Source organism: Stegodyphus dumicola, chromosome 12, assembly GCF_044657685.1.
Source record: "Stegodyphus dumicola isolate Sdum_Otavi_A_Nest chromosome 12, ASM4465768v1".
Taxonomy (NCBI): domain Eukaryota; kingdom Metazoa; phylum Arthropoda; class Arachnida; order Araneae; family Eresidae; genus Stegodyphus; species Stegodyphus dumicola.
The window spans coordinates 120751517-120777575 of NC_140779.1; the positions used below are offsets into that span (position 1 = coordinate 120751517).

At 33.9% G+C, this 26059-nt stretch overlaps 1 protein-coding gene across 1 annotated transcript in view; it reads right to left on the reverse strand.

Annotated features, from left to right (window-relative positions):
• Window positions 1–26059, reverse strand: part of LOC118184806 (carboxypeptidase B-like) — a 57509-nt gene that overhangs the window by 19385 nt on the left and 12065 nt on the right. Inside the window, exons 4-8 of the mRNA XM_035354533.2 lie at window positions 21200–21281; window positions 14920–15021; window positions 10576–10680; window positions 7557–7664; window positions 2836–2926 (exon numbers count right to left, since the gene is read on the reverse strand). Coding sequence (XP_035210424.1) covers window positions 2836–2926; window positions 7557–7664; window positions 10576–10680; window positions 14920–15021; window positions 21200–21281 — 488 coding nt within the window. The remainder of the gene's footprint in view (window positions 1–2835; window positions 2927–7556; window positions 7665–10575; window positions 10681–14919; window positions 15022–21199; window positions 21282–26059) is intronic.

The following is a 26059-nucleotide window of genomic DNA, read 5'->3' on the forward strand; positions in this document are numbered from 1 at the left end:
TAATAAAAAGTTCCTTTTAGCTATTCTGAATGAATGTCTTCGGAGAAGAATATTTCCTGAATGTTGGAAAGAGGCTGATTTAGTTTTGTTCAACAAAGAAAGGATAAAGAAGTTCCTTCCTCTTTTCGCCCTATTCGTTTACTGCCTTCCTGGGGTAAGGTGCTGGATAAACTCATGACACAACGGTTACAATATTATATATTATCAAATAATTTTTTAAATAAAATTAATTTGGTTTTATGCCGGGTAAAAGCACTACCCAGGCTATAGATAATTTAATTTCTGACATCCATCGAAATAGAAGGAATGGTAAACTTACTGCCATTTTAGCCTTAGATGTAAAGAGCGCTTTTAACAACGTTTGGTGACCAATTTTATTAAATTAATTAAAAGATATGAAATGTCCAAGAAACAAACAAACATCTTCTTATTGATACGTGATTTTCTGAAGGAAAGAAAAGTTTCCTTATATGATGGTAATAAGGGGTACCACAGAAATTACCAAAGGAGTTGTCCCCCAGGCTCAATATCTGGTCCACTTTTGTGAAATATTATTGCTACTATAGCCCTAAACATAACTTTACCACAAAAATAAGCATAAGCTTGTATACAAAATGTTAGTATGCAAGCTTATGCTAATGATTTTGTTTTATTGGCCACGGGAGTGGTCGTCCTGCTTACTGATAAAGCTTTAAGTTTCGCCACGCAAGAATTGGAAAAGTGGTCTTTCCATGTTAAACTTAAATTTGATCCAAAGAAGAGCTTTCTTTTGGGTATTGCCAAAACTAATACTAGATCAATACGTCCTAGGATCAAACTCTAAGGACAACCAATTAGAGTTTCTAAGACAATCAAATATTTGGGCATTACGATCGATGAAAAGTTCACTTTTATACTTCACCTATAGATCAAATAAAGTTTGAATGCACTCATATTCTTAATAGACTTAGTAAAATGAATTCCCAAGGTAAAGTTCTTAAGAGTTTATATAAAAGAGCTATGGAGAGAAAGATCTTGTATGCATTTGGCGCATGGTGGACTGGATCGATCCGAATGCGTTACAAAATTTTGCAAATTCAAAAGAATCGCTTTATTGGGGATTACTAAGTGTTTTAGAACTGTTTCCACAGTAGCTCTTCAGATTTTGTCTGGATGTCTTCCGATCGATATTTTAGCAGAAAAAGAATATTCTATCTTTAAACTAAAAGCTGGTAATAAAACTGTCGATTGCTTCAGTGAGGTCTTCTCAGCTAGAGATTTTGACTTTGAAGAAAGATTGGGCATTCATCCAGCTTTATTCAAACGGTTGAATTAGCATAAAGGCCTCCCTAATATGACACCCTACACTGTTTTTACAGGTGGATCTAAATTAAATAGTCATGTAGAGGCAGCCTTTTGTGCGTTCTCACACGAGAAAATAAGCATACAAAGGAAATATAGACATTCTGACAATGTCTCTGTCTACCAGGCAAGAGTTAGTGGCTCTGCGAGAAGCCTTATATTGGCTTATTTCTACATCTACGTTAGATCCTGTAGAATTTTTTTGTTTCAATCACGGATGTTTGTCCAAGTAACGGTTTAATTAAACAGATAAAAGATATGCTCATTTTTCTTAGCGCTTTCAGATATATTAAATTCTTTTGGACGAAGGGTCATATTGGGACTATTGGTAACGCATTAGCAGATAGATTGACAAAGGCTGCCACTGAAAATCTAATTATTGATTTTGAAGTAAAGACAGTTTGAAATCCTTGTTGAAAAGAAAAAGTTTGACTCTTTGGCAAGCAAAGTTGAACGACCCAGTATCTAAAGAAAGATTCACATATAAAACTTAATCTCAACTATAAGTGAGAGAAAATGCCTAAGTGACAAGTATCTTAACCAAGCTTTAACTAATCATGGACATTTCCCATTTTATTATAATAGGTTTTCGATTAAAAATTGTGCATTTCCTTGTGGCATGAGTTATGTCGATCATGAGCACTTGTTATTTAGATGTTCTTCTATGAAATATGTTGTTCTAAGATTTATTCCAGATATTGCTAACTTTAAGACTCTAAAGGATCTATGTAAAAGTACAGTGACTAAATTGAAATTGTCAAATTTCGTAAAATATGTATCTGTACATGAAACGAATTTATATATTGATTGTGTTTAAACATTTCTTGGTCTGTTGTAAGAAAAATTATGGCGTTTATGATATTCTGTCAGTAACATATTTTTATGCATGTAAGTAAAATGTGTTATATTTTGTTTTACAAAGTATGTAATAATGTGTTATTTGTTTGCGTAGCTGGTAAATCTCACCAGTTTCTAGACGTTAAGATCATATTTTAGTTATGAATTCTATTTAAAGTTATTTCAGGTAGTATGGTGGTTATTCTGCTGCTTATGGGCCTGATTTAGGCCTTGCTTTAGATTTCAACGTTTCTATATTGAAATAGCACCACTAAGCCCTTTTAAGCCTGTAATGGCGGTACAGGAAGTTCAATCAATTAAACACAAGAGAGAACACACTGGGAGATAGGTGCGAGGGTCTCCCCACCCTCTTGCCTACCACCAACCTCTCGAAAGGACTTTCGGCTCACGGCATATTTAGAGTGCCCTCATACCGCACAGATACTATATATTTACAAACTAACATGCCTTCTCTGGGATTCGAACCTGGGCCCTTCGGTACGACAGTCAGCATCGCTAACCACTGCCCCGGCTGAATAGGAAGAGGAAATAAGTTATAGTGCATAGTAATAATTAATTTTAGTTATAAAAAGACTGTAGCGAAATAAGAAAGGTGTTAAAATTTGTTGCATTATGATAGTAGTAAATATAATTTACCATTCCATTTGAAATCCCAGTTCCTGTTAGCATCTACACCGACACACTTTGAACTTGGGCAACGAGATCGGGTCTTTCTCCACAAGCGATCCTGAAATGTACAATATAGTACAATATTTAATAACTTTATATACACAATACAATATAGTACAATATTTAATAACTTAATTAAAAACGAAAACTAAACCTCACGGAAATATGGCTCAAACTGCTTTTTCTTGAATCTTTCTGATATAATATAGCTAAATTACTTGAAACTGTATTTTTCATAACTTTTTACCGAATTGTTGGTTCTGACTATTTATAGTTTATGAATTATCATAAAGTACTTTAATTTTATAGTAAGTAATATAACTAGAATTTTCCTTTGATTTTAAAGGATATTTTTCTTTAAAGGGCAATTTAAAATTTAAAAACAAAAGATCAGAATAATACAGCTCTTATTTCAGAGTCAAAATATAAATGACTTTTGTTTAACTATCATAATAAAATAATATAATTTGTCAAGGTTTTACTGCAGTAACAATATTTGCCAAGTCGTTAAAACACTGCGAAAACAGTTACGAGATTTAGCCTCTTAATTTTTGCTATACTACTCGTAGTTCATCTGTGCATCAGAAAAGATTTCTCCAAAGGATTAAGACGCTTAAACACTGGAAGTAATCAGAGTTCAAATCTGTTTTCGCCACAAGTAAATTGAATACGAGCCAGGTTTTTCTTATAAAAGTGTAGAGTTCCTTTGTAATTTATAAGTTACTGTTGGAAGTGAAGAATCTTAAGAACTGATAAGCGAATAATCGCTTGAGTTCGTGTGACAGGAAACAACAAGATAGAAGGGTAAAATAACCCTTTATTATTCCAATTAATTAAAGTTTGTTTAACAAAACTCCGTCTTGGAGTGTACAATAAAGCCGACACTTCGGCTTGAACTTAAGAAACTAAGAATAATACTAAACTAATCTTAACTAAAGAGATATAGCCGAAGCTATCAAAATTCTAACAGGGTTGGCACCTTAACGTTAATAGACTGCGAAGCTATCAAGGGCCTAAAGTACGGCCAAGCGTGATAAACTCAAACCAATGCCACCACAGTTAAGTAACAATAAATAAATAAATATCTGTTGGTAAACAGTCGTAGAGTTATTTAGAATTTTTCGAAATTTAGAATTTGAAGAAACCCGCTTTTCCTTCGCCAGAATTCTAACTTCGAGCCTTCCGAATAAGCGCCGAATGTGCTTCGAAGCGAAGGAATGCGAAAAGGAGAGAGAAAATATAGTACTTAAGCTTATGCAATTGAGAAGAAGGGCAAATATCTGCGCGAAAAATAAGTTACAGGGGCAAGTCTATTTAACATTGAGATAGATATTGAACTATCTTGCCAAATTGGCGAGATATCGCCAAGCTGAGATTTCTCGGCAGCCGGATGAAAACTATGCAAGACCTGAGAGATGTGAGAATTATTGTGAATGCTCTTTGGTTTGTACCTCAATAGAAATCCGAGTGATTATGACACAACGATTGAAAGCGTAGTCAAAAGACTGCGTACAATTCACCACAATGCTTCTTGGTAACTGTAAATATGTATATAGGTTTTTCAAGATTTATGTTTTCTCATTTATCTTACAAAGCAGGTTCATAGGCTTTGTTTCTCCTGGCAAAGCAGGAAAAGGACTTTGCTGGCTCATTTTTATGTTCTTCGTATTCTTATTTTATTAATTTATTTACTTATTTATTCAAGGATTAAATGTTTTTCATAAATATCTCACTAAGAAGTACTGTGAATGAAAAATGGCATAGAAACAAAAAGTCGCCTACAAATTAGCATAATTCATCAGGCCACGTCTCCTGAATTCATTTTAACCAATCCAACACTAGGAGTGTAACTGAAAACTTAGTTATTTTCGTAATTTACAGATAGATTTTAATCAATTTTATTACTTTGCTGGACTTTGTGTGTTAATTACTGAAGCTAGTGTGAAAGAACTGTCTTAATGTCAAGGAAAATTTATTGTTTTTTACTAATGAAAGAATACTTAACTTGTGTTAAACATGATCATGTGACCAAAAAATGCTCTCTGCTACGAACTGTATGAAAATCCTAACTCATTTAACTGATCTGATTTCATTTTGACTGAATACGACCATTTTAGTTTATTTGCTTGCATGAACTTTATAAATGAACGCAGGACTTTTGCCACTGCCACGGCCATGATCGACAGACTTCGGTCTTGTAAATTTTCACACCTCCAGGTGACCGATGTACACATGTAGTACATCTTCTTAAGTTAAAATAACAGTGATTTGCCTACGGCCACCAAGATCTATTGACAAAAACTCTCAGAAGTTGAGACCAATTCGCGAATGATGAACATGAATCTCAGTTGTTTAGTTCAGAGCTGACATCGAAGTATTGAGATCGCCGTGAGAGCTTCGCCTTTTGGATACACTTTGCATTGCACTGTGCTTAACGTTCTCAGTAATTTGAGGTGTAACTACTGATTGAGCTCTGTGATACTGAGAAGAGCTGAAGAGTGCTTTTTTGGAAAGTTCCAGAACAGTAAAGTGTTTCTTTTGTGAAAATAAATTTATCAAACTATCATCTGCTCTATGTGCATTACGAACACGTACACGCAACAATACTTTTGGAATTACAGTAAGACAAATGATGATTACAATCTGGTAAACAGTAAAATTGCTAGTTACATTAAAATTTCATACTAATCTAATATCTGAAGAACTGAAGATGTGGATACAGAAGGAGGTTTCAGAAGTTCCGGTATACATATTACATCGTGCTGGAGGAAATTTTCACGATCGGTTGACCGAGTGCGTTCAGTGAAATGGAAGGCATCTTGAAAACGCCATTTTTCAACATTAACACTATCAACGATATGGTATTTCATGTTATGTTCAGCGAACGCGATTGGGAATATTTTTTAATAAAAGACTGTGTGCCTGTTGTATTTTCGTGATTTCATTGACATTTAAAAATTCGCGATTAACTGGCGGGTCGTGTACATATAGAACCTTTTTATTCTGAATTTTTTATCCTTTGCAAAGATAAATATAAAAATTGTTAAGACATGTAATATTACTGAATATCTTTGAAAAGTTTTTTAAAAAATTAAAGGAAATTTTCTGCAATAATTAAAATTAAAATAAAAGAAATAGTTTAAACATTTCTAATATAAAACAATTACATGTTACTATTAAAAACTTTTTAAAATATTTACAAAGATGTAAAAGCAATCTTCTAGTGTTTCATAGAGAACTAAGACAAATATTTTTATGAATTTTATAAATTTATTCGTAATTAAAAGCACAAAGTATTTCACTGCGTATTTTCCCTCGGAAGTAGTAACAATTTATTTAGAAGCAGGATATGTGCTTCGAATGTACATGATACTGTTCATGAAAGCTGCTGAAATATTTTCTCCAGATATACTCGAATGTGACATTATCAAGGGTTTTCCACAGCACTTATTCACACAAAAGACAGGAATATTTTACTGTTCCATTCTAAATCACCTTAGGATAATTTTTTTCAAGTAAAACATTTCATGCAGTCTTATAAGAAAAAAAAAAGTTTGGTTTGTTTTGATAATGGCAAAGCACTCGAGGGTTATCTGCCTAAGGGGAGGTATGCCTTCGTAGAGTACTTTTTAAGCGAGTTGGCTCATATACAAGCTAAGCATGGAAAAAACCACGAAAATGTCCATTCAGCTAGCCCCTTCACGGAATTACAACCGTGGACCGAACTACCAGTGTTCAGCAACTATTTCTTGTAATTGCTTTGTGGCAAAAATATTGGAGTCCTGAGTAAGAACAGAGAGTTTACTAGAAACTATGTTCCTAAAAGTGGAGAAGATACAACACAAGTGGAAAGGGTTTAACTACCCTTTATTCTTCACAGTTTACAGCTGCTACCGCACTTCGGGATACAGAGACCAGTACTTATGGTCTGAAACGTAAAAAATAATAACTAAATAATAAGAGCTAAACTCAAATACTTTACAAAGACTAGTAACGCTATGATTGGCCTTTTAATCTTTACATATGTAATTACCAGAATGCAGGAAAACTACAATAGTACGTCTTCAGTATCAAGAGGACTAAGTTTCTGGCCTTAAAGGAGAACAGCTACTAATTGAAAAGCGAGCGTGAAATAGTGGCGAGAAGTCTCTCTGACTCTTTCTTGGCTAAAAGCCACAAGCTAAACACTTAACAATTTGCAAGCTCAATTTGCATGCTAAAACTAACCGTGCTTATTCTGGCCGGAAGTGGAAAACAAGAGGGGACAGTAAAGTTTTAAAATAAACGTTAGTAAAAATTAAAACTCTTACAACTTTACCACTCGGCCGCTGATGGGCCTAGAACAAAGGGAAGGCGTACTCAAATCAGATAAATGAAGTCACCTGTAGTGTTGAAGACTACACGATCCGAAAGAAAAAAAAAACAGGGGGAGGAAGGAAAGAAAAACATTCATATTCTTATGAAACATTTGACATATCACGCTGAGTGATCACCTTATTGTGAATATTTCATATTTTACCATGTTCAAAGTAACTTGGGGGTGGGAAGAGAAATGAAAATAGGGCGTATCAATTTAGAATGGGAGGAAAAAAAAATTTTTTTTTTTTTCATCATGGAGGGATTACTTAGTGAAACATGATACAAAATTATAAGAAATGTATTTACATTTTAATAACCATATCACTTACAATCTGACAATATTCGTAGCCATCAGGATTAACTATGGGATCAATATACCATTCAAACGTATTCACAAGCGTGAAAATTTCAGCATTTCGGTTGCATGAACTGCTCAGCTAAAAATAAGAAGGAAAAAATTAGAATTTTAAAAATAAAAATAGCATTACAAAAGACTTGAAATCTGATATTTTAAATGCCTGTCTAACACGAGAGACAGTTTCGTTTAATTTCTAGCAGGTGATAATAACACACAGATGTAGTTTCTTAGTTTCTCCAAATAAATTATACAGTTTCTTTCCCTTTATAAAATTTTCTTTAAAAAAAATTCCTTAACCTCTATTAATAAGAGGTTAAGAAACCTTATAGTTAAAATTTCAGAAATGCATTCTGCCATTCATTAACTGATGGAACGGTTTTTCCTGCTGAATATTAATCGTCAGCATAATAGTAAAATTCACTCATTGAAAATAAAATATATTACTATAATTTTGTAGAAATTTAACCTAGATATGGTATATGGATTTTGTTTTTTTCAATAATGTTAGAATAATATCTTAATAATTGTATTCAAAAATATAAATTAAAAAAGAAAAGGAAAAACAAAAAGAGAGAGCTGTTAAAAATAGCAAAGTCAAACGGTAAGGAAGAAACTTGCTATCATATCATTTCTCCATCTGAGTAAATTAACGCCTGATGGGGATTTGTGCATTTGTTTGATAAAAAATAAAGACTTAATTATTTAAGACATAGCTTTGCGTTCATTTCACTAGATCACTTGCAAATATTCCAAATTGAAATGGAACTACTTTACCAAGACGTAAAGTCTACGAACTGAAAACAAAAAACACCTAGAAAAGATTTATTGCAGAGTGTTAATTAGAAAACGGAAGAAAAATTCTGATGAATGAATGCAGTATAATTTGCGTAGAATTTTGTATCATTGTCCTCAGCTATATTTATAAATGATTGCGCTGCTATTCCTATAGAATTTAATCTCGTAAAGTTTTACTTTTGATGTAGACAATAATGTACTTTCAGAAAGTTACAGAAAAGTTCTAGAAGACAAATATATATTGCATGACATCAAAAAATATTTTTAGTGCATTAGTAATCTAAATGTTAATAAACCTTCTTGCAAAACACAATTAAAAACTAGAGATTGTTTTTATTGTGTTACATTCACTTAGATATAATGAGAAGCAAAGCTCCTTAAAACTATGAAAAAGAAATGAAAGATCTTATACGGCGTGGACTAGCAAGAGCTCCGTTTTTTCGTCTTAATTTCCAGGTTTAGATGTTATTTTATATGTTCACATACGATTTGAGCGAAATGGAAGAGTTTTCAGATATTCATAAAACTTAATAGAAAAAGTATAGCAACTTAATGCTTGAAGAAAATGAATGAAGAAAATTAGAAATGAAGAAAACTAAGATTGCATTCTTTTGTTATTAAGATCGTTTAATTACTGAGAGAAGTCTCTGTATATAATTTAAGAAAAGATGTGTAAAGAATAAAAATGAAAATGAAAATTGTTAATTGTGAATTTTATAACTATTTCTATATGCGTTGAGTGGCGGTTAATATCAACGACATTAATTATATTATATATGCACGATCTGTCCAAAAATTATCAGAATGATTTTTAAAATGTCATATTGAATATATACGTTTCCAAAGTCTGCCTCTTCAGATAGGTTCTTTTGTGATCGAAAACAGCAATTCTAGCGTTGATGCAGTGGAAGAGTTCTTCATTGCAGATGCTGTTCTCTTCGCAGTTGCCTGGAAGTTATCATTTGGCCCAAAATGATGTCTTTTGAGGTAGGTTTTTGAGTTTGGATAATATAAGAAAGCGCACATAGCCAAGTCAGTACCTTGGGACATTGTCATGATCAAGAAACCATGTGTCTGCAGTTTCACGATGGCAGTTCTTTTCTTCGAGTACCTATACCGGTTTCAGTCGCTTGTTTTCTGATCTTGAAAGACGCCTCGCGCAACATTACTAGCAGAACATATCTACTAACAGATCTTTGGCCCTAAGAAATGCGTTTGGATTTGACGTCTCGAATAAAGTAAATAAAAGTCACTTAATCTTTTTGACATAAGCCTGAGTACCTATGTATTTATTGCATGAAGCAGATAAACGGTTTACGAAATAATGTCATGGAAAATGTCAAGAATAAAATACTGAGTCAACTCATGAAGCTGATTCCATTATAAAGCCGTCAAGCGAAGCCATCACGTTCATGCTTGGGCTCAAAGCTCCGCTAGCGTAAGTGAATCTTTAAAGACGTAAGATGAAGACGAAAACAGCATCCTCATAATCTGAAAGCTCACAGAATCAGATTTTCCAAGTTATGACGTAACGCCACTCGAGATTTTTCAATTTTTACCGTCATGACAAGACACTAACACTTTGTTAAAGTGATCGTTGGTAAATAACGGACTTTGCTAAAATGAACAATTACTCCAAACGGGTGGACTCAACTCGTGGAAAAATTAAACTACATAACTCGAGTCTCCCTCCATCTGCTTCTAAATCTCCATTACTCTCGTTACTTCTAGTGCAGTTCTTGTATACCATGAAAGAGTCATTATTATTAATTTATATAGAAGAATGAAAACATTTTAGAAGAAATTTTAGTAATAAAATTATCGACGCATATTGTAAAATGTTTGGAAAATAATGTATATTGCCAATCATTTTAAATTTCATATTAAGACGCTAAACTGAAAATTACTCCTAATCTGCGGACTCAACTTGCAGAAAATTTAACTATATAATTTGGGTCTCCCTCCATCTACTTCTAAATCTCCATTACTCTCGTTACTTTTCGTGCAGTTCTTGTATGCTATGAAAAGAATTGATTATTTTCCAGTCATTATTATTAATTTATATAGAAGAATGAAGGTATTTTTGAAGAAATTTTAGCAATAAAATTATCGATGCATATTGTAAAATATTTGTAAAATAATGCATATTTCTAATAATTTTAAACTTCATGTTAATAATGCCAATTTTTAATTACCTGTAATGCGATAAAAAGAAGGACTGCAGGACCTATCTGTTCTCGCGCATGCGCTCCTCCTTGAATCCAAATGGAAGGTTTCGGTTCGGAAAAAGGCGTAGAAATCTAAGAAAATTAGAATCATAGTTAACAATAATGACATAATGTGTCTCTATCTCTAAAGTACAAGCAATAAAATACGAATCAGTGCTATTGACAGAGAGACAATAACGTCGACTGCTGAAAAAAGCTATGACTTCAATGACCTCATGGAAAATGATAAGCACCCTCATATAGTGCTAGAGGAGACGGACATTGCATGAGTTAATCCAAATGCCAGGCATTTATCGAATTAGTTGTTTAGATAGTCATTAAATACCAGAATTATCAATTTCCCGGAGCAATGAAATGGAGTAAATGAGTAAACCTACGGGATAACATCGTGCACCTTGCGATAGGTGATGAAGTTCAAATGACATGTATATTATTCTCGCAGAATTAGCGTATATTCCCGTGTATAAAGCTTACTTTTAATACAAAAATTAAGACTGAAATTAACGGATGCGTGTTATACGCCGGATAATCAAAATTATACATTTAAAAATAAGGAAAAGAAGAGCATACAGATATTAGATTTCTACATGTGCCAAATTGCTGTTTGTTTAAAAGAAATGACACAGCTTATGAACTTAAAAATTTTCAATATCGGATAATTTTTAATTATCTGATAAGTTCCTTTAGGTAAAGCATATTAATTATTGTGCTTTAATTTATTCAGAGAAAGCATCTGACATCTAATTCCGTGAATTCATTCGGGTCATAAGTGCGTTCTTACCCGAAATTACGTCTGCCTTTTCTTGAAGCTGTCGAAGAATGTTCTTGTGCACACCTGTATTGAATACCAGCCACCAACTTTGCAGAATTCTTTACTCCCTCAAGCATTTCCACCCTCCTCCCCCCCACACAAATTGTTTCGCTTATCACTTGTCAATTCAGTACACCATGGTTCCAAAGTCTGGAAAAAATCTTCGAATGAAGGACTTTAAAATACAGAGCGTCGCACATGTATCTCTCGAAATTCTTCTTAAAGAAAGGGTGTATATCTAAAAATGTAGATATATTTATGATATATTCGTAATATATCTTAAAGAAATTTATCTAAAGATTAAAAAATGTGGTTTGAAATTATAGGTGGGCATTATACGCCGGTGTGCGTTATATATGCGGTATGTTGCTTTATGATAATGCCTCTTTTTATATAGTGGATGCCATCAGAGGCCTTTGGAAACTGGGAGTCCTCATCCGTTCCTTTTACAGTTCATAATTGTAACACAAACCCTTTATATTTTCGATGAATTTGTGAAAAAAAAATTCTTTTCTCGGAATGAGACAGAAGGTGAAATAAAGGCAACAGTTTGGATGTGATTCTAGGAACAAGCTAAAGATATCTATGAGAAGGTCATAGTACACCTAGTGTTCCCTTGTGATAAACCTGGAAATGAAAACAATACTTTTGAGCAAAACTAAAGCATTTTATCATCTGAATTTTTTTTTTTCTTTTAATTATTTGCTGTCATTCAGTGTTCCCTTGTGATAAACCTGGACATCAAGAAATACTTTTAGAAGATAAGATTTTTTAGAAGATAGATTTTAGAGCAAAATTAAAGCACGATCATCTGACTTTTTTTTTAAATTCATTGTCTCTAATAATGTGTTGTCACTCATTTTGGCTCTTTTTCAAGCTATATAAATATTGTTTTATATAAACAATCATTGGAATTATGCCACAGGGTCCGACAGAATGATCTTTCTGACATATTTATACAATATTTAAACACCTCAAGGGACAATTTCTATTGCAACCATGACATAGACTACTTTTTAGAAGAATGAATATGTAATCATAGTGACGTGTTAATGGTTGTGCGTAAAGACTTTCTATAACTTAGAATGAATGATATTGGAAATGCGCTTTTGTGAGTCCAACAAAATAAAGCTGCAGTGTAAAAGACAAATCAATCTTTGCGAGAAAGGATTGTTCTAAGATGTTTCATTTCTCAATGTGGTGACATTGCATATCCTAATTTCTCCATCTGAGGTTATGTTCTGTGCAGATACCTAAAAAACTGACGTCTTTAAGTACAGGCTCCAGATAATTGAGAAAACTTAAGATTATATTCTCCGACTGAGATTATGGCAAAATTGGAAGCAGTGACTTTGTAGTGACATTAGGTTATTTGGAAGCAGAAATCATGAAAAATGAGCAATGCCCTCGCCGGACTCGAACCTGGACCTCTAGAATACGTACCGAGTGTGCTAACCATTACACCACGAAGGCATGCCGAAAGAAGGGAGAAAATACGAGAGCAGAAATGAATCTTGCATAGCTTGCGAGGGCAAAAATTTCGACGCTATTATCTTTAAAATAAACCGATAACAAAATGACAAATATTGCTCAATACGATATGATAAAACTAGAAATTGTAACGTTAAGTTTTTTAATATGACTGTTTTATCCCTTCTCATATCAAATTACATAAACACTTAAATGCAGCAGTCACTATAAAATAAACCTGAGATTAAAGAAAGATGTGGCCTGGCGGTATAAAACGAAAGTTTCAAAAACACTACCCAGCTGAATATCTCGAATAATTGATCACAGTCTCGTGGTTTCAGCTCCAGAAATGGAACAAATAAATTAGACTTTCAGAAGTTCAAATTTTAGTTTTATTGCACCGCCTGGTAAAAATGTTCAAAACCTAAATTTTTATACGCGATAAATATGGTAAAAATATCCGTAAGTAAAATGTTTTTCCTAGCTGAAAATTAAAATAAGAAAACTCATCCGATGAAAATTATCCGAGTTATTATATAAAGTCTTTGGGGACCGGAAACAAACACTGCTAATAACAGCTAGGCATACCAAGTTTTTGATTGCAGATTTCTAAAAGATATTTCTTACACCAGGAAAAAAAAATTAATTTGGATCTGACTGAATTATTTAATTTAGGTAAAACACATCTATCTAAGCTTCTTCCCAGTTTTAACAGAGATCTCCCTTTTTCGAGAAGATAATGGTAAGATCTTCTTTTACCATTCACTTCTCGAAAGGACTTTAGAGGCGATAGATTTTAAGTGCTACTATTCTACAAAAGCATTACAGTCATGAATATTAATGCTTTGTCCAGGATTTTAACCAGGTCGAACGGAGTATCTAATTATTTTCCGTTAATCAACATACCATCCAAGGGGGAAATAATTTAGAAGTATTGATTTTTGAATTACTAATTAAAAGAAAACTAAAATTCGTAATTATTTAGTTAAATTCCATTTCATATGCCCGTAAAAATCGATTCTTTTTAAATGATGGCAATGTTTTAAAGAAATGTTTTTAATTTTGACAGTTTTTTGGCCGATATTTTTCAAAGTCCGAAGAGATTTGCTTCTTTAAAAACCTTTAGTAGGTTAAAGAACAACTTATTAATTATGAGCTTTCTTTATGGGAAGTTTGTGTGTGTGTGTGTGTGTATTTAATTATGGCAAAGCACATTAGGGCTATCTGCCTAAGGGGAGGGATGCCTTCGTGGAAGACTTTCTAAGGGAAACTGGCTCGTATACACATTACACATGGGGAAAACCACGAAAACACCCATGCAGCCAGCCCGTTCGCGGGATTCGAACCTCGGACCGAACTACCAGTGTTCAGCGACTTTACCGCTCGGCCGCTGGTGGGCCTTATGGGAAGTTTGTATAAAAATGTAAACTTCACGTAATTTTAACAAAGTTTTTATATACCCAAAACTGTTGCAATGCGAAAGCCGATCTCATTTGATTCATTTCTTAAATCAGATTTATGGTTCTTCTCTGTTCAAGAGCTATTGATTCGCACAGCCGTTTTTAAGCATCAAATACAATTAGCTAATTAAATGTCAAGGCGACTTAGCTCAGGTGTTACACGTCTGACTTTCGACGCTCCAAGAATTTACATACACCCTACTTCTCGGAAGCCTGAAGCACACAGAGGAAGTTCCTTAAAATGACAACGTGCTCAGTTTTATTTTGAATTTGGATGAGAAATTTGGGCAGCGCTCTTCTTCAGCTATTACATTATCCACCACCTTCCGCGTGGGTAATTTTAGTAACGAAAAATTATAACTATATTTTGGTTATTATTCTAAATGTACCATTCACTTTATGTTACATTGCTTTGGTTTGTAACTACACAGCTCTTAACCCATTTTACGTAATTGTTGTATTTAATTAATTATTACTCGTAATTGATTATCACACTCAGAAAGGTTGGGGCATTTTATTTCTGTACTAATAATGCAACAATTCGGATAAAACTAAAATGATTGAACTTACTCGCAAGATGAACAATGGTCTCCCTTCAAAAGATGTACCTATTTCGATGAGAGAAACGACGTCTGGATACTTCAAAGCCAAATCTCTCATATATATATTAATCTAAATTAATGAATGAATAAAAATACGTAAATAAAAATAAGAGTTTAATGCTAAAAATATTTTTATTTATAATGCATTTTTTTAAATATATATTTTGTTAATGAATAATAAATATTCTTAAACCATTAAAATGCAAAATTATTTGGCAGTACTGTAGGTCATTTTAAACTTAAATTGAACATTTTTACACATAATTTCCGCGTAATAGCTAACTAAGAACTGTATTTAATTTTTAGCATTAAATTCTTATTTTTACTTATGTTACTTGATTATTAAAATAAGAATTTAATGCTAATATTTTTAATGTTAGAAAATTTTAAATGTTAGAAAGAAATGAAACAATACCATGTTAGAAAATTTTAAAGACTGCATGCGTTTTTCTTACAAATGATATGACACACTAGTAATTTTAAAAAAATAAATCTGAAAGGTTTCAGATTTTAAATTACGTCCAGAGGGCAGTTTTTTAACGTTTTGTGTGTTACCTTTATTTATTAAATATCATGTTCTTTGCACTTAAACCATAAAATTCAGTTCAATAGCAATGTCCCAAAATAATTTTAAAATGAGCCTATCTTTAGAATTTCCGATACACAGTTCCGCGCGCTGGAGATAAAAAGGTCTTTTTTTCACCGCAGAGCGTTGCCATTGCTCGCTTTTAAATCGTTGAGTTTTTACTCAAAAATTCGTTAAAGTTTTAGAAAATATGAAATCGATCATAAAAACAAATTCCAAATTTCAAATTTGGTCTTCCACATGCCCATATTCGTAGGAGGATTACGTCATTCAAAATTCGATGGCTCGCTCTACTTGGTACCGTTGTTTTATCACAATGCGAGAAATATACATACATTTATGCAGATGTTTCATTGTTTAATTTCTTCAGATATAATGCAGGACTCTAACATTGGTGGCAACAGTTTGAAAAGTGAAACAAACATTTATAGTGATTAAACGCAAAATCGCAAAACGAAAACAATAGTCCTTTTGGATTAAAAAGAGCAACAAATATCATATATAATTCGTGTTCCACATCTTATTTAAAATTGATTACACTTAGAAATCCTATTGTTGCGTGTGTTTACACAGAACAGATGAAAGCTTGATAAAATTTATTTTATCGAAAGAAACACTTCACAGTTCTTTAGCTTTTCACAAAAATACTAGTACAGCTCTGTGTTGTTGTTGTGATTTATCTCACTTGTCCGGCAGTAACATCAGAACAAGTCCACGAAATCCATCGTGGTAAGAACAGCAAGATTGCGCCAGTTGTGTTGTTGGCTAGAGATTCGACAGTACGACTTCGTTCAGTTCCGCCCCAATTTTGATGGACAGCATCCCGGGGGGGGGTGAGTTCGAAGGTCTCCCATCCCTTTTTCCCTACTAGCACCCTCTCAAGAAGATTTTCGGTTCGTCATGTATTTAGAGCGCTCTCATGCCGAAAAAATATTATGCATTCACAAACAGCCATGCCTTCTCCGGGATTCGAACTCGATCCCTTCGATATCGCAGTAGGCTCCCCTAACCACTGTACCGTTTGAGCGGCAATACGAATCTTCTCACTATCACAGAGCACAATCAGGACTTACTACTTCAAATTACTAAGAATGTTAAACACAACACAATGCAAAGCGCATCTAAAAAGCGAACCTAACACGGATATGTCAATACTCCGAATTCACTTCTGAACTAACTACTACTCCTCAAAAACTAAAGTTCTCCTCTGTCTTATTATAGTCTTCTCCCGGCCGCCGAGAAATCTTTAGACTTCAGTGATACAGGGGCCTTACCCAAATATCGCCAGATTTTCGCCATGTTTGGCGATTTCTTGCCAAATTTGCACAAAAATTAGTCATCAAAACAGCCGCCAGCTTGGCAATATTTTGCCAATCTAGCAAGACAGAAATTTACTCAATGTTAAATAGACTTAACCCTGTATTCTTGCTTTTCCGGCAAAGAATCCCCTCTTTAGATTTTCATGTTACATTGTCCAAACAAATACTAAAATTATTTACTTAGATACAAAATTCATAACAATATATTTTAATAATTCTGAATGATAAACTCGAAAGGAAAGTGTCTACCTGAATTCCATCTAAAAGTCCTTCTCTTTCCTCCTAGAATACATTATCTATAAGATCGATTCACTTCGAAATATTTGAGAAATTTTCTTCAAAAGAATTCTTTATGCTTAAAAAGATATTAATTTAAAAGTTAAAATTTTGTTTGGGTTAATTAAGGGACGTACGTACGTCCTATCCACCGGCCAAGGAATAGTTCATTCAGGCATTTACGAACCGCAAGTGCGAAGTGGAAGCTTCATCGCGTTGCTAAACAATCGTGTAGTTAAGACACAATAACACGCCGAATAAATACTAATTCAGAAGTCAAACAACAAAAATGCATTTTGCTTACAAACATTTTGTTTTCTATTCATTTCAGTGAGATATTTTTCTGCTATTTTGTGTGTACTTTATTATTGCTCAGTTAATTTAGTTTGAATTTCTGCATTGTTTATCATGCCTTCATCCGTTAATCGTTTCACTAAATTACGCCTGAAACGGCAAAAATTCCTGAATCATCTTGACTTTTTACTTAAATGTAAAAAATTGATCCCCAATTTTATTCAAATCAAATCTAATCAAAAACCTTCGAGTCGCGTTTCAAGAATTCTGTTAAATTGCAAACTTGCCTTACTTCGGTCCGTGATAAGAGATACACGTCAACAATTGTCCAAAATTGAACATGAACTCTATAAGCTTCATCTGGAACTCGCTAAAACATATCCAAAATTCACTGCCCTTGAACAAAAGTCTTGGTCTAGAACGGAGAATGCAGTTAACCGTCATAAAAACACCCTTGCAGTTAAATTCGAAAAACTTCTTTTACAGTCTTCCAGTTCAAGTAGTTCAAAAAATCTTCCCATTGTAAACATCAAGCCAATAGTTAATATTTCTAATGTTAGTCTTTCAGAAGAACAAGAGAGAATTCTAAAATATAATTTTAACTTCTCACAAACCTGTAAACCCTCGATTCCAAAGATTTTGGCTCCTATCGAAAAAGCTTTCAAGTTCAGTAAAGTTTCAGATTCACAGAAAGAAATGATTAGGCATCTTATCGCTCATAATGTGAAATTCAATAATAAACCTTTGAAACCAAATCTAACTGCGAGAGAAAGAGCTACAATGCGCGAGATTCATTCTAACCCGGATATTGTCATTTCAAAGGCCGACAAAGGTGGCCAGATAGTCGTCATGGATAAAAACACTTACATCGATGGTGTCACTAAACTCTTAAACGAAGGACCATATAATCCGATCCCTAAAGATCCTTCACCTTCGGACTTATCCAAAATAAAAACTGCGATCAAATCTTCGCAAATCATTTCAAGCAACTTAAAACATTCGCTTATCCCATCTGTTGCGAATTGTGCCAGATTATATGCTCTTCCCAAAATTCATAAAAGTGGTATTCCTTTCCGCCCTATTGTATCAAATTTAGGTACATCCTCGTATCCATTAGCTAAATATTTAGTTTCTAGATTTTCCACTCTATTAGACAATAACATTTACACCATAAAAAATTCGATAGAGTTTGTAAAAAAGGTTAAAAACATTTCTCCTCGTAATTTACTCATGGTTTCTTTTGATGTAAAATCATTATTCACCAATGTCCCAGTGGAGGGTGCATTAAGATGTCTAGAAACCAGACTTCGCGAATTTCATTTCTCTTGCATCGAAATTGATGAGCTAATTTCTCTCACTCAACTCTGTTTGAAACAAACACATTTTGTTTTCCAAAATAAATATTACAAGCAAACTGAGGGATTAGCCATGGGAAGCCCCCTCAGTCCCATCCTGGCTGATATCTACATGCATTATTATGAATCAAAATTGTTTGAAACTTTAAACTTCCCGGCATGGTTCCGCTACGTAGACGATACTTTTACCCTGTTTGAAGGTAATAAAGATGATTTAAATAGAGTTCTTTCAACAATGAATTCTATTGATCCTGCTATTCAGTTCACTTTTGAACTTGAGACTTGCAATTCTCTTCCGTTTCTCGACATTCTGGTCACACGTAACACATCCAACTTCAGTACTACAGTTTACCGTAAACCTTCATCGGTTTGCCTTCCACCACACTTTAAATCATGTCATCCGACTAAACAAAAGTTAGCTTCATTTTATTCCTATGTTTTCCGTGCTCTTCAAGTTTGCTCCTCCAAACTAGCCCTTGATGAAGAACTAAATTATTTAAAAGCAATAGCTATTGACAGGGGCTTTTCACCCAACATTATTAATCAAGCAGTTAAAAAATTCTCATATCAACACACTAAAAGCCACACTCTTATTTTAGGAGATTATAAAAATTCTGTTGTCATTCCCTTCTTTCCATCAATTAGCTATAAAGTTGCACATATTTTGCAGAAATTTAACTTTCGGGTTGTTTACTCTCCCATCAATAAAATTCCAACTTCTATACTCAAGGACCCCATTCCGGATATGAATTCCTGGGGTATTTATAGGATTCCTTGCCAGTGCGGTTTAATTTACATTGGCCAAACTAAGAGAGCCTTAAAATTTCGCGTCAAAGAACATGAGGCATATGTTAGAAAAAAGGAAACACAGAAGTCTTCTGTTGCTCAACATTGTTGGTCCGAAAATCACACTTTCAATTTTTCTGCTGCCAAAATTATTCAAAAAACATCTTCCATTGGAGAACTGGATTTTCTAGAGGCATTTCACATTCATAAAAATCTTTCTGTTCTAGTTAACGATCCTAATTCCAATCCAAATTTGCCTTCGGCTTTTAGAGAAATTATGTTTTAGTTCTGGTTTCGCCAACAGATGGCGCCACTTGCTTATTCTTGTCCAGGCTTTCTTATCTTATATAAAAATTATTTCCTATCTTGTTCATTTGCGGTTTTGCAGCTGAAGATGATGGTTCGGTAAAACCATCGAAACTAGTCCTGTGAAAATTTTGTAAATTAACGCTGATTTTTGTTGTTTGACTTCTGAATTAGTAATCGTGTAGTTTATGCCCAAAATTCTGCAGCTGTGGAAGGAGCCAGACCTTCAGCATTTCCAAATAAGTAACCTAGATCCCGAAACCCTCAAAAGAAGTATGAACCAAAGGTGTGTTCTTCAATCATCCTTGCCCGAAAGCTTTCTTCTCCCACATGATCTAAGTCTGATGACTTGTTGGACGCGGTAATTACACGGAAATTCACGTGATACGCACTATTGCTGTATCAGTGACCAGGGTGTGAGATTCAAATCTTAAATATCTTACCATCTTACACTGTTACATGCATTTAATTCAGGTGTAAAGAGACTTTCTTGCCAGACTGTAGATTATAAGAATTCTGATATCATTCTTTTCTTTTCATCGATTAGCTGTAAAATTGCACGTATTTGACAGAGATTTTGCTTTCCTTTTTTTTTTTTTTTTCCCTCAATAAAATTCGCAGTTTTATGCTTAAAAACCTCATTCCGGATATGAACTTCTGGGGTTTATACAGAACTCCTTGGAGTTTAATTTACATTAGTCAAACTAAGAGAGCGTAAAAATTTCACGCTAAGGGGCATGAAACATGTTAGGAATATAAAAACACATAAATCTTATGTTGTTCAACACTGCTGGCTATAAAGTTATATTTCCATTTTTCAGCAAGTAAAATTAGTCAAAAAACGTCTTCCATTGGCGAATTACGATCCCAGTTCTACTCTGTCTTTACCCTCAGGTTTTAAGGATATTATTTCGTAGTTGTTTTAATCTTTCTTTAACAGATGGCGCAAGTGGTTTGACCTTCCTCCCTGTCATTGTTATCGCCTGAGCACAGGCTTCTCTTAAATAATTTGTAGCTCTGCAGTTGCAGAAAAAGTTCTTGTATTTAAACCTTCGAAACTAGTCCTGCAACTTAGACGAGTTTTACGCCGATTCTTGTTGCTTTAACACCTCCGATAAAATTTATGCTTCACGCAGAAAAACTTTTTTCTTTTCAGCCACAATGCAGCTAATCGCATTGCAATTTTTAAAGATTAAACGGTATCACATTAGGAATACAGGTTGGCTTCAGAGGCATTTAGGAAGCAGGTGATTTTTGAAGTAATTTACCAGTAACTTATAAATGTAAACAAAAAAGAAATGTATGTCTGAGAACATGTTTACTTACTTCATCTACAGGATTGTAATCGGCAAAAAATTCAAGACCAGGAGGAACTATTACAGTGTCCGCTTGATCTTCTGCGATTAATCTATTGTAGAAATGAAGCACATTTTGTTTTAAATTGTTAACCATAAAAGATGAATAATTATTTAAAAACAAGATACTGTTCATAGCATTCTGAAGAATAATACTGTTAGTGCAATTAAAAAGCTGTAGGAATTGATGTTATAAATTAAATAAAACTTTCCCCCCTATGAATATAGTTTAAACTGCAACCTCTTTCTCGTACTGGCTTCAACTGTCTGTCTACGAGAAGAACAGCCAAAGAATATGTATTGTTAAGAAGGAAAGCTTCAAGCAGCAGGAGTGGCTCCCTTCGAACGAAAAGGGGAAACAAGTGCGCATGCGTAAAATATCTGTCGCCAAAAAGCGCCAAAGCTCGAAGCTGATGTCGAAGTTCGAACAAGTTCGACGGTCACGTTTATCAAGAGTTTAAAGCTCTGTGACTCCATTTTTCCCCTCCATATTGACGGATATAAAATCAGACATCAAACTGCAATATGGATAATGGAAGTTCAACAGCCAGTGAAAGTGAAACTTCACTTAATTTTCTTATTCATCTTAATCCGTGTTCCTCAATTTCCTGTACACGTGACGGAGGAGGAAAATCTCGGCCAGGTCCAGTACATCACAAAGGGGGAAATTCTCGCCAACAGGTTCCGTCGCCAAATCCCTTGGCGAATTTCTCTCTTCTTTTTAGCGGCGTAGCAGACAAACTGGTTTACATTACGTCTATGGAGCCTTTCCTTCTTTACATAGACGTTCTTTGGAACAGCTCCTGCTATTGTGTCTCGCAGGTGGGGGTTGCAATAGCAACAGGGCTAGTATATTTTAAATAGGGACGAACCAAGGGTTGCCAGCTCATATTTAAATGCGCCAAGATGGCAAACTGAAAAGTAAATTTTGAAGACACCCCTTCGGAAAATGGGTCAAGGGTCGTTTCTACAGCAACAGACAGCTGCAGACTAACTGGCGAGAGCTTTTCTTATGATAGACAGACTGTGCATTAGGATGTATTTACCAGTTCATCATAATGCTACCCTAGGGTCTTTTACGGTATTTAAAGAAATTAGGTATAATCGCACAGTCTTCGAAATGGACGACAAGAGAATGTCGTAAGAGTGTCAAAGTCACGGAATGTAATGCACAGGATGAGATTTTGAGATTGCTAGTGCCGCTTTCTGTTGGCATGAAAGTGAATTTTGGTGGTACTCACTTGAGGATGCATTTCAATGCAAAAATGTTTACAACATCACATAGATATAATTTTAAAATATTTACAAAACAATAGCTAAAACTCAGAGTTTTTGGAATCAAGTAGAACTCCTTAACTTGAAGTTTCCAGAGAACTGCTCTTCTACTGTGCTGTTAAGTCCGCGTGAAGATCTCGTGTACATAATAGTATGAGAAATGTTGAAAAAATGCTATCTAGAATAAATTGGTTGATGAGTAGAATGAAAAATAGGGTATGTAAAACATTCCTAATGAGCATTATGGTGAATATTTGTCAGTCTTTTTTGACCGTATTTTCGATTGTAAGATCATAGTCAATAAATCTTGTAATTGCAGAGTATTGGAAGTTCTTCATTTTACTGAAGAAGTCGTACGCTATAGTGAGAATGCGATCCGGAAGAATTCGAATTTTTGGTTCGGTATGTATCTGGAATTTTCTCACGTACCAGGAAGAGTTAACTGTAGTACGGATGATTTTATTTTGGAAAACTTTTCCGGCAATGGCCGAGGCAGGAACTTCGTCTAAAAGTATTGTGCGAATTAGCACATTTTTATGGCTGCTCATAATGTTAGCATGTGAGGTGATGAAAGGCTGTGGGTAGAAAACTCACACATTTATGAAAACAAAATTTTAATCATACCTCAGTTTGTTAAGTGGAGAGGTTTGCGTTTTCTCTGCTTTTGATTTCTTTAGTCAAATTGCACATAACAACATTTTTTTTATTCATTAAACTCAATGCTAAAAAAAAAAAAAAAAAAAAAAAAAAAAAAATATTCACCGACGCACCGGTGTAAGTATACTAGTGTATTCAGAAAATTCTAAGTATCCCACCAGATAACAGACTCATCCTGATCTGGGTTTCAGCTCATGTGGGTATTACTGGCAACGAAGCGGCAGACGTGCTTGAGAAATCTGCAGCCAATGACTTCAGTAGATTGGAAAACGCAGTACGTGTTCCGCAGTCCTATTTAAAAAAATCACGCTCTATAGCCTTTTACAAGAATGGCAGAAAAGATGGAAAATGGAAAGCACAGGGAGGAGAACCTACAAGTTGTTTCTGAAAGTTACATGCTCAATTTATACATACGTACAGTGGAGCACAAACTCAACTATACACTGGCCATGGTCCCTTCTCACATTATCTTAAGAGATTTGCAAACGAGCATCAGAATTGTGTGAAAGTGGTGCGGTAGGTGATGCAGATCTCTACCTCTTCAACTATCAACAAAACGATAAACTGCATTTAAAAATGCCAAGCAGTGAATACTGGCCGCAATGGGCGGAGAATACCTGCGGCAACAAGCAGACGAATTCTAAGATAGAGGAGGTGATCAGGCTATGCTCAGCAAGGTACTAAGAAATTCTCCCCCTCGCTTGAGAATTGCATCTTTGCAGCATAATTTTAATAGCATTAAGACTAGAAAATTAAGACTAGAAAAATAGCTCACCCCGTAGAATAGTAACAAACCTGTAAGAGCAAAACTATTGTAATGTAAGCATCTTTACTATCCAGTTTGTATGTACTTGATAAAAATAATATTGTAAAGCTGTTTAAAATGACATTGAAAATCCAGTCAATGTGTAAATGAATTACAAGTTTACTTTGATTATCTCAGTAAAAGTATTGTAAATATGAATTCAGATAATGTTTAAATGTACACATAGCTGTCATGATTTTATGTAACTATCACATGTAACTTGTACAAGACAATGTTTGTAATTACCATATCAATGCTTATACACAGACCTTTTGTATGCCCATGTAATATTTATATTTATATTTTTATACCGAAGAAATATTCCCTTCTGCCAGGATGACTACATTAACACTAAGACTTTTACGACAAAGTCAGGTCAGTGATTATCTCAGGCGGCACTCAGTGTATTCAGAAGCCGAAGGGAAGCTGAAAGTGACCAAATACACGCCTCATATCAAAATATTAGCTAAGGGTTAGTAAGGATATGCGTTCCATTGATTAGTGATTCAGATAAATAACGATCGGTGATTATCTATACTAAGATTCTAATACTGAATTGTATTTAATTGTTTTGTTCTCGTGTCTATTGAACTCTGAAAACCATTAAAGTTTATGACACAGTTTCAAAATAACACATTCAGGACTTAATTTTGAAAGGTTACAGTTTTGTATTTAATATTCTTAATCCTTGTTTATGGTTAAAAGTTAAAATTATGTTAAGTTTAAAAGTCAGCAATTTTTTCATTAAAGCTTACAGAAATTTCAGAAAAAATATGAAAAACAAAAAGCCAAATTTTAATCGATGATATCCGTAGACTTTGTTACATTTAATTTTCATACCTTCATTTGTTACATCCGAACTAAAGTTTCCGTATAGCCGTATGAAACAACATTCAGTGAACAAGAAGTTTTAAATTTTTGAAGAAACACACAATTTTTTACAAGAAATTTTAAATTTTCGAAGAAACAAGCAATTTTTTACAAGAAGTTTGAAAATTTTGAAGAAACACGCAATTTTTTACAAGTTTTAAATTTTTGAAGAAACACGCAATTTTTTATTAGAAGTTTTAAATTTTGGAAGAAGCACACAATTTTTTACAAGAAGTTTAAAATTTCGTTACCTCACCGATTTCTCTCAGCAACAAAGTTCCGTAAAATAGAAGTTGGCAAAACAGCTCTTTTATGGGATGAAATTAGAAACGTTTTCTCACTGAACTGAATCGCTTCTTTTTATGAGTCACCGCTCACTAACAGTAAACTTAATGAATAACATCGTAAGTGAACAAAGATCGGTGATCAAGGAGTGAAGAGCGGAAAAATCGATTGAGTAGTGGAATCGGGAGAATCGACTGGCTCGAATCGTTAATTCCCTGAACTCATTTCTTTCAATTGTACTTTTGAGATTCTTTAAAACATCGTAGAACATACTACTGGAACTCAAACTACATGCAAATTACATACTACTACACAAACTACATAGAACTAACAGTAAAATTCTAGTATAAAAGAATGTTAAAAAATTGCGGAAATGAATAAAATTAAATTCTCTTCTCTCCTAAAATAGGAATCGAACTCCTAAAGTAGGAACCTGGTACTGTTTCAACAAAATCTCTCGGTGGGTGAACTGAAAAAAATTCGGTACTTGCAGAAAATCCCGCCGACCATTCTTGCCTATTAAAGTAAAGACGCCAAACTACGCGATTTTTCGCCAAAAATGGAAAAGTCTTCAAACATGCTGGGGTTGGTTACACGTGTTAGTTATTATTCTTGAGTAAAGACTCCTTCCCTCCTCTTCCATCACGCATTTTCGAAAAAAAAAAAAAAAAAAAAAAGATTAAAATTTAGGACCTGCCTACTACAGAAGAGCATGCTGTTGAATAGCGAAAAAAAAAAAAATATTTCGCGAGACTTATGTTTTCTCGCGAAAATTAAAACCTAGCGAAAATAATTGCTTTTACAGTATATCTCCTTAATAAAAAAGATGGAAATTTTTAATGAAAAATTAAATATAAATAAATGATAATATAATCAGTTTGAAAGAAAAGTAAGAATAGAACGTTTTTTTCTTGTATTTAGTAATTTTTTTTTTTTTTT